General features: G+C 51.3%; 1 protein-coding gene across 3 annotated transcripts in view; it reads right to left on the bottom strand.

Annotated features, from left to right (window-relative positions):
* Positions 1–654: 654 nt before the first annotated feature.
* The window catches only part of FHDC1 (FH2 domain containing 1), a 41,257-nt gene continuing 29,716 nt past the window's right edge, over positions 655–12,195 (bottom strand). For all 3 annotated transcript variants that reach the window (XM_036103586.2, XM_036103589.2, XM_036103587.2), the window contains exons 10-12: positions 11,146–11,263; positions 7,358–7,522; positions 655–5,126 (exon numbers count right to left, since the gene is read on the bottom strand). In XM_036103586.2, the coding sequence (XP_035959479.2) occupies positions 3,081–5,126; positions 7,358–7,522; positions 11,146–11,263 (2,329 nt within the window). In that variant the 3' untranslated portion in view covers positions 655–3,080. The remainder of the gene's footprint in view (positions 5,127–7,357; positions 7,523–11,145; positions 11,264–12,195) is intronic.

Below are 12,195 nucleotides of genomic sequence, written 5' to 3'. Positions count from 1 at the left end.
TCCTGTTGGTGCCTGACCCAGGGATCATTGTCTAAACCCCTTCAGATCAAGCGCGAGAGTAGCCAGGACTAACACTTGACATGAAGCCCCGAGGTGTGAGGTGCATCTTCCGAACAATTCCCCTTTCTTCTCATATAAGCACCAGCACTGCATTTCAAATCAAACCACTCCTCCCTCCCTCTCTGCTCATTCCTGAGGCAGCCGCAGAAGCGAGCTGTGATTTCCCAATAGTGTCCCGAGCCAACATGCATGAGGACACATAGGAGCAGATCCAGACTTGCTGGCCCCACAGAGATTACACAAAGCTTGGCCCAAAACATGGAATAACGCGAGCATGTACGAGGTGCTGAACATTCCATCGATGGCCTGCGTGTCAGATGCATGCTTGCATTCCCACACGTCTGGCGCAAAGCCTGCTCTCTAGGCCTTCAGTTAAACACAGTTTCCGGAGTACCGAGAAGATACACACCAACAGCCTAATTTGACTCTTGAGCTTCCTGAGGACAAGACCACTGTATCTCAAACCTGTTGCACCTCCTGCATCCAGGCCTTTCTGTGTGCAGGAAATTATATATTCTTCCACCAAGATCACACACACACACACACACACACACACACACCCATCAACAGAGTAAGTTGAAGATAAAACACAACTCCCATAAACAGGAACTTTATTAAACTACATGTTACATAAAAGAACATATAAATGGACCTTTAAATACATTCAGTTCATCTTAAACAAATTTATATAGAAACTTATTTACAGTTCTCCATTATATACTTAAATTATTTTTCAAAGCTTACTACCGATAAAAGGTAATAGAATGATCACCTGCTCATACAGATGCATACACATAGGGTCCACAGGGCTAAGTAAAACACTGCTTCTCAAGAAACTCAGCTTATTAGATTTCAAAGCAACAGCAAGTTCTGAAGGTGCTTTCTTTTGAGCAGGCCTTTGACATGAGGCCTCTGCTAGGGAGGTGCTGGGGGTTGGTTTGGAGAAGCTGGTCCTGGGGTAGGTGGGTCCTTGGTTGTTCATAATAACTCGGACTCTTGGAGCTGGAGGGACTCTTAGAAACTATCACTGAGGCCCCATGCCCCCACTTCCAAAGATTGGGAAACAGAGGCCGAGGGAGAGGGAGTGACTGGCCAAAGTCACATAGTATCAGCGAGAGCAGGGACTGGAACCCTGGTTGCCAGGGTCCCACCTGGAGGTCCTGACCTCATCACTATCCACAGATTTTTTTTTTTAAGATCGATTTATTTTAGGGAGGGAGAGAGTGCACATGAGTGGGGGGAGGGGCAGAGGGAGAGGAAGAGAGAGAATCCCAAGCAGACTCTGTGCTGAGCGTGGAGCCCAACGCAGGGCTCCATCCAACAACCCTGAGATCATGACCTGAGCCAAAATCACGAGTCAGATGCTTAACCGACTGAGCCACCCAGGCGCCCCACTATCCACCAACTTTTGACCGCTTTCATCCATTTCCACCCACCCATAGGCCCTGTTTTTAACATTGTTGTCTGCATGGTTAAATATATGATTTCTTAGGCTTTTTGAGATGGTGAAAAACAGTGCAGGATTCCCATAACCATCTTTGTGGGGCCCAGGAAATATCTACCCAAGGCCATTTTTATAAGAGGTTTTGTGGTCAAGTGCCTTACTTCTTTAACCATAAAGTTTACCGTTTCAATTTAGCTGACTTACGGAAGCTCAGAGTTTCCAATTAATTTGGATGGAAGGCAACATTCTACAGGAGGAAGACTGTAACATCAACCACGGGGATTTGCTGAAATCCATCTACCACTGTTGGATCTAAAATAAGGTTTCACTCAGGTTTCAGTAAGTGACCGAAAGTGAAAAAAGGCAGGCGGCAACTTTAACAAGAAAGTTTCAAGAACCCCCTCATTTCCTAATTAGTCTCGAAAGGAAGTCGTGAAATGGACAGTGAGTAGAAACAGTACGTGTTTTCTCCTTTCTTTTGAATAAAGCCTATTTTTTCCAAATTTTCCTGATGATATAAATTCTTCTGAAAGCAGGGTTGAGTTTTTGTTTTTGTTTTTTTGGTCTGTTTTTAAAAACTTGATTTGGTTTTTGTCGGGATTTAAAGACCACTGTACCGAAGAAGAGATGTATCCTCAGTGACACAGACATACAGACTCTCCAGGCTCCAAGTCGGGTTAGCAAGAGAAGGGCTGGCCGTAGGCAGAGAGAGAGAAGGGAGGGAGAAGACTGGGAGACAGAAGGGTTTATTCTTCCCTGTAACTAGAGTGAACCCAAGTCATAGCAGCCTTCACTCTGTTTCACAACAGACACGCAAATGGGCAAACACGAAAGGGGAAGATGTGCTCAGCTGAAGAACCCCTGATGCCTTTCCATTAAGAGATGGCACTTCTAAGTTTGGGAAGATGCAGCATTTTGCCAGGGCCTGCTGTCCGTCTGTGCCTGAACACACAAGAGCGTCCAATTTCCATCCACCAGTCTCACCTTCCCTCCTGCCCACACGCTAACCCTCACCCAAAGTCATGCAGAGAGAGACGAGCGAGGCAGAGCCTTCAAGGAGACGGTGCCAATCACAGAACACCCAGGGCTTGCGCAGAAGTCCAGTTGCCAGCAATGGCCGGTGTGTGGGCAGGTGGAACCCTGAGGCCAGGGAACGCAGGAAAATAAAGTCTTCAGGTTAAGGGTTTTGTCTCCTTTTCCTGGGAGGCATTTCATTCTGCAAAAGGAACTAAACTACTTAATTTGTGTAATATTGAAAAATAAGTTTGACATATAAAAACTGGCCAAAATTCTTTTGTTTTTTTAACTCCGTAGGTAAGACTGTCAGCTTGCACATCTGCATTTTTGTGGGGTCTCTGCTTTGGGAGGGGGTTCCTCCAGGGTGTGCGAGGGAGGCACCCACCCAGACTTGGGACTTTACAGTAGTTGTCAGCTCAGCAGGGGACAGTCCACAGGCCTCCCGCACGGGTACCTTCAGTGAGGTTGAGCGTTAGCGGGGCACCGGTGGACCACTTTATGCAGAACAGACATTCGGAGCTGGCCCTTCTTCACAGGAGTCAGTCCTCACAATCTGACTTCACTTCCGTAAGGGATCGAGCATTTTCCCTAGCGTGGTCCGATCGGAGTTTTTCAGTTTGAGGGAGGCCCTTTCCCCAGCCCCTCGGCCCTTTACAGGGGCCTCTGTGTTGGCACTGGAAGCCCCAGCAGACTCTGGACACTTTTGGGGGGTCCGGGCGCTACTGGCCCGCCGCAGGGTGCTGCTGTCCTTGGGGGCAGCATCCTCAGGGCCACCCTTCGGCCTCAGCTGACGCTGGGAAACAGTCCGAGTGATGCCGGGGGCTTTGGCCACGGGAGAGGCATCTGTTCTAGTGAACCGAGAGGAGGAGGCAACTGTGTTTCGGGCAAAGCTCGGCACGGGAGGTGGGACACGGGGGACGCTGGGGGCCGGCGGGGCCTTGGGCTCCTCTTCAGGGCTCTCAGGGTCCTGGGAGTTGGAGCGGCAGATCTTGTTTTCATCGGGCTTCTGTCTGGGGACGTTCCTGAGAGGCTTGGCGCTGGGCTTCTTGAGAGAGCCCCTCTGCTGCAGGGGGGGCTCCTTCCCTGACCTGGCGCTGCCGGAGCCGCCGCTTACCCTACCCAGCCTCTGCTCCTCTGCCACCGTGGCCCCCGCCACAGCCCCCGTTGAGGACTGCTTGGGCGACACGTCCGAGGTCCCCCGCACGGAGCTCCGGCGCGACCACGGCGCGTCTGTGCCGCTGGGGGTCTCCCGAGGGGGCCGCTTCCAGCCCACCGAGCCCCGGCTTCTGGAGATGGGCACGACTTTGCGCATGCTCTCACTCTCGGAGGCGGTCAAGGTCCGCACGGGCTTGGGCGCCGCACCCTGGGCCCCCTGGCTCCGCCGGACAGTGGCGGGCTTGGAGGCCCCCTGCGACGCCTCCTTGAGGGCGCTTCTCTTCGGTGCTGTCGCATCCTTCCCTTTGGCGGGTCTGTCCCGGGGAAGGCTGTCCTTGCAGGAGGGCTGGCTCTTCCCAAACACTGGAGCAGAAGCCTCCCCAAGGGAGCTGGAAGTGGGGTGAGAGGAGACCTGGCTGCCTGTCTCCCCAGCCCCAGAGGACAGGGAGCCATCCCCCCCGCCCCCCTCCCCCGGCTCCGAGCAGTCCAGGGTCAGCGAGCAGTCGGTGGCGTCGGAGATGTAGAACAGAGGCCCGGGGTCTTTGCTCTCATGGTCGCTGCTGCCCACAGATACTAGAGCCTTGCCACTGGGTTCCTCAGGGGCGGCCCCGTCCCCCTCCAGGGCTGGGCTGAGACCACCCCGGGCCCCTGTGCCCACAGGCATCGGGCCGCCGTGGCTGGCACCGAGGGACTGCACGCTCCCATCCCCCAGAGACGCCGGCTCCATGGGGCTGAGGTCATTATTCAGGGTCAACCGGGGCGCCTCCTCTGGGCCCTTGGATCCCTGGAGGTCGAACTGAGCCAGGCCTGTCACCAGCTCGTGCTCCTTAATCCCCAGAGCCAATGGCGAGAGTGGAGGGGAGCGGGCTGGGCCCAAGCCCACAGGCTCGCTATTCCTCTTTCGGAGGATGCCCACCCCACTGCGCCGAACTCGGGGGAAGGGGGGCATAGGGTCCTCAGGCCTGGGGGCCGGGAGCTGCTGGCTCTGCCAAGATGAGGATGGCTCGGAGGCCCCCACCTGGCCCTCTGAGGCCTGAGGTCTATGTGCTCGGCTGGGGTCCTGGGCTCTCGGGTCCCCAGGCTCCATCCAGGCCAGCGTGGGCCGGGCCTGCCGGGGGCTGCTCCGGGGCAAGCTGTTGAATTTGCTGGGCTCCTCGGGGCTGCCGGTGGAACTCTCCAGGAAGGTCAGCAGCTCCCGGTCGGCGAAAGTGCCCAGGGAAAGGCGGGAGCGCCGGGTGTTAGGAGGTCGGTAGGAAGGGCTGACAGGCCGGGGCTGCAGGAAGGGCGGCAGGTCCTCCGCACCCTTCTTGGTCAGCTGCTCCACGTCATTCTCACTGCTGCTCCGGCAGAATCCCCCAAGCTCCCCAGCTGCCCAGGAGCGACGCTTCTGCTCCAGCTCCTTCAGCCTCTGCAGCCGCCTCAGCTCCTGCACCGCCCGGTCGTGGTTGTCCTGAGGGAGGGGTGGAGAGAAGCCCCAAGATGCATTAGACCCATGGGACCTGCGTGCAATTCCGCAGCCACCTGCCCTAAGACCCCAAGATACAGGTGCGGAGGACAGCCTGGGTCCTAAGCTTCAGAGATACTGCGAGTTTGCAAGTAAGGAGGGTGTGGAGAGGGCTAGTTCTCCCAAAGCTGCCTGCAAAGGACCCCACCAGCTTCCAGCTTTCTGGTCAAGGCACTGTCCCTAAGTGTGGGCTGTGACTCCACACATGCTGGCCACCTCAACTCCGAGGGAACCCAGCTTGCCTTCTGAGCAGGGCAAGATAGAGAGGACTTCCAGGAAAAGGCTATTTAGTCAATGGCAGAGAGAAAAAAAAGAGGAGGACCCTGAGATCATACCATACATCTACACATGTGCACACACACGCAGCACATTCTACTTAACCATTTGGGTGCATAAATATATACCCAAGATATTAAGAGATGCCAGTCAAATCTCTCTTTCTAATGCTCCCTGGTAAGGAAACACCAGAGATGCCATGGTGTCTCGGTCCCTCATGCCCCACCCCCTTCCCACAATGAGACAAGAGGATTTGCTTTACAAATCCTTCCACCACCCTTCACCCTTCTCCAAGTACCCAGCCCTCCCCCAACAAAACCAAACCAGAACAAACGCACATACTAAAACACACTTTACCACCTGGCTGTGCACTTTAAATATACATATATTTGTGGGACGCCTGGGTGGCTCAGTCAGTTATGCGTCTGCCTTCGGCCCAGGTCCTAATCTCCGGGTCCTGGAATCGAGTCCCATATCAGGCTTCCTGCTCAGCTAGGGGGTAATCCGCTCCTCCCTCTGCCTCTGCCCCTCCCCCCACTCCTGCGCATGCGTGCTCTCTCTTGCGCGCGCACCCAGGCCCGCGCGTGCGCACACTCTAATAAAAAATCTTTTTAAAAAAACATATATATTTGTGTCATCTAAATGTGTGGATCTCACAACCCTAATCTGTTATTGATAGCACTTTTTATTCGAAAGTCAATTTCCTCAAATGGTGGATTTCCCTTCCAAGTTTCTGTGAGACTCTGGCTGGGGACGCGTGGCCCCTCCTTCTGCTCTGGCCTGGCCTCGCCAGTGTCCCAGGTCCCCCGGGCCCTCTCCTCCAAGGCTGCCTGGGGTGGGGGTGGGGCCAGCTCCTGGCGCTCGGGACAGCTGGGCCGAGACAATCACACAGGTGGCCTCTTGGGCCTGCAGAATTCTGACAGGGAGTGAGAGCCTCGGAAAGAGCCAATTTGGCCTCTACCACCCACCACCACCTCCCACTGCTGAGCTCACTGCTTGGACAAGGGAGAGGAAACGTGGCCGCAGGCTTAGCCTCCTTCTCTTAGCTGGAGAGAGAAAAGAGGGGTTGAGAACTCAAGTCACTCTGGCCTCCTCAGGGCCGGAGGGAAACCTGACCAGTCCCTCAGAGAAATTCAGCTATGGGCAAACCTGCTTTTAAATACAGGGAGAGGGATCACGCACAAGTATTTAGTTCCTCATCACCACCTCAAGTGAAGGGATGTTGTTTTGTTTTTCATTGACAGATGAGAGTCGGACTTGCAAAGCCAAGCGACCCAGAGCTCTCTGGCTCCCACGCTGAACTCAGAGATGCCTGGAACTGGAGGTTGAAGGGCGGGAAACGCCGCTGTATCGCTCAGACAGCAGCGGACTCCTAACTACTTGAGAATTTCGAAGCCGGCTCTGGCCGAGGACGACACGGTCCCCGTGGTGCCAACCGCCTGGCCATGGCCATGGTGCTTGAAACAGGCGAGAGAAGGCCTTCCAATCATCCCACAGCAACAAAGGGTTCCCCGAAAGAGGAAATTCTTTCCTGGGGTGGGGGGTGGGGGGGAGACATTCAGGACCGTCAAAGAGATTTGTTAATATCATGGCTGCCGTCATAAATAAACCTGCCTCACAGAGCGCTTCAGGGTGTGGAACAAGTGTGGGTATGAGCAGCACAGCAGCTGAGGCGGCCAGGGCTAGGCCCCCCGGGCGCGGGGAGGCGCTCGGGGCTGGGAGGCAGAGCCCCGGCCCGCGGAATCCCAACCGAGAGCCTGCCCATGCTGCCTGCGCCACGCTTCCCTGAAACCGTGCAGACGCTGAACCATCTTGCTGCCAAGGGCAGAGGGCTGGGTCTGGAAGAGGAAAACAGAAAAAGCCACACCACTCAGAAAACCCGGAGATGCCATCAGCCATACCTGAACGGCTTTGTTGAATTTGATACAGAAGTCTCTAAATATCTGAAGGCACTCGTCCAGTTTCATGGTTTCTTTGTCTTCGCAGAAAAAGTCTATAAGGGTGTGGGCCTCGTCCTGGAGCTCTTGTTTCCAGCGCTCCAGTTCTGTCAGCTTTTCCACAGCAAACTGCGGGAGAACACACAAGAACACGCTGAAGGCAACGGGCAGCTGAGGAGGCGCTCTGTGCGCCGGCTGTGCTCCCGGGGTCAACTTCAGGTCTCGGGAAAGGGGAAGGGTGACGGCAAGTCCAACGCGCTCACAGCCAAAAGGCAAATATTTCAACCCAAACAAAGCCCTGGGGAAGCAAGATGAACTTCTGTGGGAGGCGTTGCAGGCCACCAAAGAGACTAGAGAGCTTTAATCTACAGAAGGCCACTGACACAACGGTCACCTTCAATGTCACTGAAAAATGACACAGGTGTAAAGTTGGTTTTATTGAGGAAAACTCACTCTGCATCTGTTCTTCCTTCTCTTAAAAGTGAGTCTTATACTGGCCAAGGGTTCACTTCAGGATGTCAGAAGTCCCTTGTACTGACGAGCTGTGCTGTTGAGAGGGAGTTTAAACCTCATCTCAAATGATCTGTATCAGGGTCAGGGTCACCCCCACAGGACGGAAACCCGGTGCCCAGACAAACGCCCCAGCCAAGGCTTCTTAACCAGGGTGCTTAGCCAAGTCAGCTAGGAAGCACTGTCTACAGTCCGTGCTTGGACATCACCCACGCACTTCAGTACGTCTGAGGTGCAACTACCACTAATATTTTGTTACAACCCCCCAGGAAATTCTGAGGAGCCCCCATGGTTGTTAACTACTGCCCTATACAAGCCCATCTTCTTCACGTCTTCACTTTCTCCTAATCCTTCCAGGACAAACTCTCCAGTGCCTCTATAGATTCAGGCATTGGGGCACCCGGGTGGCTCAGTTGGTTAAGCGTCTGCCTTCAGCTCAGGTCATGATCCCGGGGTCCTGGGATGGAGCCCCACATGGGGCTCCCTGCTCAGCGGGGAGCCTACTTCTCCCTCTCCCTCTGTTCCTCCCCCTGCTCATGCTCTCTCTCTCTCTCTCCTCTCTCTCAAATAAATAAAATCTTAAAAACAAATAGATTTGGGTACCACCACAACAAAGAAGTAGAAATGAAAGAAGACTGCTCTCCTCCGGTGAGCTCCCAACCCTTTCAGGCTGGGGATCTATCAGGCGCACAAGCACCCTGCCCTGACAGCACTGCATGATGTTTACTGTTGAGCTGAAATGAGGGGGCAGCAGCTTAGAGGAGCCACAACTCCATGGGGACTAAATATTTGGGATCACTCTCAAGTCTCACGTCACTTCCTGTTTCACTGGGTAACAAGGCTTAATTCATATGAAGAAGGAATGCATGAAGTACATTACTTGATAAATCACACATATCATGTTTTTAAAAAGGCTTACATTTGAGAAACTTCCTTTGAGTGGAGGGACAGGCCTTGGAAATGTGACGTTATGGGTTGCGCACCCTCAAGGAGTGGAATTGCTGCTAAGACATGCCTGGAGAGTGAAGAGCAATTCTGAGAAGACTCATCACCTCCCACGCACTCCAACACACTTACCCCCTTAAAAGTCCTTTTCTTACACCAAACATATTCAAGAGGTAGTAAGAAACCAAAACCATTTAGGAAACTGAATACCAGAGAAAGTAACCATCTGAGTCAGTAGCCCAAGGCACTGTGTGCATTCATGCTCTATTATTCTTTATGGGGAGAAGGGTATTCATGAAAGGATAAATGTTTGCCTGTCATTCTTCCACAGGGGAAAGGTGGATTCCAGCCAAAAATAACTCAACTGCAGAAAAATAGGACTCTTGACAAGAACCTACATGGGAGCTTAGCCCCGCCTCCCTTGTCTCATCACTAGATCCCGTGGGGATGGAGACAGAACCAGGAAGGAAAAACTTACACGCACTGCAGTCATCCTGAGGACTCCAGAAAGTGAAACATTCTGAATATGGGTGTGGAAAATCACCCAGCTCAGAGGGTTTTTCTTTGCCAAGAGTTAGTTTTCTGTACAGTTAGGACCCCAAATGACAAAGTCCAAAGCTACACTGGCCGAGGATAATTGACAAGACATGAACAGTTGTGCTAGCAAATTCAACTTTTCACGTCTCACCTGCCTGCTCCAGACCCAAGTTCCAAACCAATTTATTCGTTATTTCTTGCCCAGATGGTCAGAATTCTGAAACAGATTTACAAAACTGTGTTCTTGTCTTTTTTCTCCTCAAACAACTTCAATCTTTCCCCATGGCTAAGAGCACAGTCCCATGTTTTCAGATTGGCATTCAAAGCCCTTCATGGCCTGGCCCTACCCTACATTACAGAATTACACCCCCTCCGCTATTTAAAAAGAAATTGAATATAAAAAAGAAAAATAAATAGCTGTGTGGGAACATTTTATTTACACAGATAAAAATGACTACTAGAAAGAAGCATTTAGAGTTAAAACAAAGTCTCCTTGAAAGAGCAGTCCAGGGGTACAGCTGAGACAGAGCTGTTTTTCATCATACGCCTTTCTGCACTGCTACGTATAGCATAAAATATTAATGTTTAATTTAAGAGCCAGGGAAGGAGACATCCAGAATTCTCATCTCACTGTGGGACGGGCCTTCTCCCTCAGTTTCTGACTTTCCCTCATTTGTCTGCATGTGCTTACTGCGGAGTACTTTCTTACCTACTGCTAGGTGTTTCTGTGGTGGTGTTTGCTTTGTTGTTTCACTTTGAGAAAAATCTGTGCACGTAAAAGAGAATATCTGTTTGGTTACAGTTGAAAGAAAATACAGAGCACATGTTTAATCAGAAAAATAAACTCCCACCAGAGCCAAACAAAATGTTTGCCGATGGGAGCTGAGACATAGAATATTTGCTTGCTGTAGCTTAATTACGAGTCAACGTACAACCTTCGGAGCACACTGTTCCTGGCACCAAGGGCAGCCCCGCCACACTCCCCCATACCTCGCGAGGCTCGAAGCACTGATATTTAAGGTAGCATGCCACTTCCCCTGAAGATTGAAAGCATGAAAAGCTGCCACTGGTTTTTTTTTTTTTTTTTTTTTTTTTTTTACAAATAAGGAAGATAAAAGAAGCATGTCAGACTATGTGATTAGTGAGTCACAGTGAGCTGACACAAACATGTCCACTCTGCTGTTTTCTTGTTGATGTTATTCAGAGCAGCGCCTGACACACCCTGTGGGCTGATGTATTTGGGGTGTTGATAGGCACAGCTCTCATGTGTGCTCCCCCTCTCATCATAAAACATGCCAAAACGTAGCTTGTTTCTTCAATAAAAACAAGTGAAGAAACAACAGCCCGAGTTCTCAGGTGTCTACGATTTCTGTGGAACTTCGTTCTGTTGTCCAAAGGTTTGATTAGGAGGCAGAAACTCCTACACCATGGTTGAGAAGCAAAACCTGAGCTGCCAGGCATAAGCTGCCAAGCGTTTGCTCCCTACGCTGATACCAGTTCGCTACAGCATGGTATGATGATGTCAATCCTGTGGCGATAAACGGAGGCCAGCCCTTGGTTCAGACCACATTTGACGGCCCCTGCGAGAAAACCAACCCCGCAAAGAATGGGCACTGAAATACAAAGTTCCTTTTATCGACCCAGGGAGGAGAATATGAATGGGAACCTGCTACCTCCCCAAAGCCATGCGGACTGAACCAGCCCTGGCAGGTGCTGCTGGAAGCCAAAAAGAGAAAGACGGACTCCAATCACCCACGAACCTGAAGGAAATCTTCCATCTGCTGACAAAGTTCACCATCCCGCTGAATGTTTTCCCTCAGAGATCTCGTCCTGTTAAAGAGCGAGTGCAGTTCTGCCTCCGTGTTATCCAGAGATAATCTACAAGCAGAAAGGGGAGAGTGGGCATGTGGGACAGGGAAGCCATGTGTCATGGAGGTACATCAAACAAGACCAACTGTGGGTCAAACCTAGACATGGACGGCAGAGCTTCTGCGATGACATTTACCACACTTAGAGTTTCCACCCGTTTTTTTAAGAGTCCATTTCTTCCTAGAGACACACTGGTTTAAAGAGAGATGGCTATGTAACTTTGTCCTTATTGGTGAGATAACGAACCCATGAGAATTGTAAAGCTGTTCATAAAGTGGGTCTGAACACCTTTATGCAAGAAGCATTACAAAATAAAAGCCAAAAGGCCTCAGATATTTCCCCTCTCCTCCGGCACAAATATAAAAGCTCTAACTCACGCAAAGCCAGGCGGTGTAGGCATTCAGGGCAATTAGGAGACACTAAGCAGACCTCGCGTTGCCACGGACAGCCAGAGTAAGCCCTCGGTATGGTAGAGAGAACTAACACATGGCTAACAATTCTGCAAAGAAATGGCGGGGCTGTTTGCAAGGCTTTTGTTACATATGTCAAATCAAGATTAGGAGAGCAGGAGTGATACTTCTGTCACTAGGTAGAGTGAGTAGGTGAAACCTAAAATCCAGGTGGAATTCACTTAGCAAACTCATATGCTAGGATGCTTCCATGCGTCCACTGTGAATTCTGACATTTCTTTATGCAGTGCAGTTTTCCACCTTCATTGGTTGTTGGCACCCATCTGTGATGTTTGTACTTCACCAGGACACTTCACCTTCCATCTCAAATAAACAAACTTTATTTTCTAAGACAGTATCTAGCTAAACTTCCCCAGCTGATTCTGACCACAAATGTCAACTCAAAAACGTAATGGTTATTTCTCTCTATACATACCTCTTAGTAACATTTCTATACTAGTCAGAGGAAAAAATATTCCCACACGAATTTCT

Source organism: Halichoerus grypus, chromosome 3 (genome assembly GCF_964656455.1).
Source record: "Halichoerus grypus chromosome 3, mHalGry1.hap1.1, whole genome shotgun sequence".
In the NCBI taxonomy this organism is placed as follows: Eukaryota; Metazoa; Chordata; class Mammalia; order Carnivora; family Phocidae; genus Halichoerus; species Halichoerus grypus.
The sequence above is the reverse complement of the archived record's forward strand: the minus strand, read 5'-3'. Positions and strand labels throughout refer to the sequence as shown.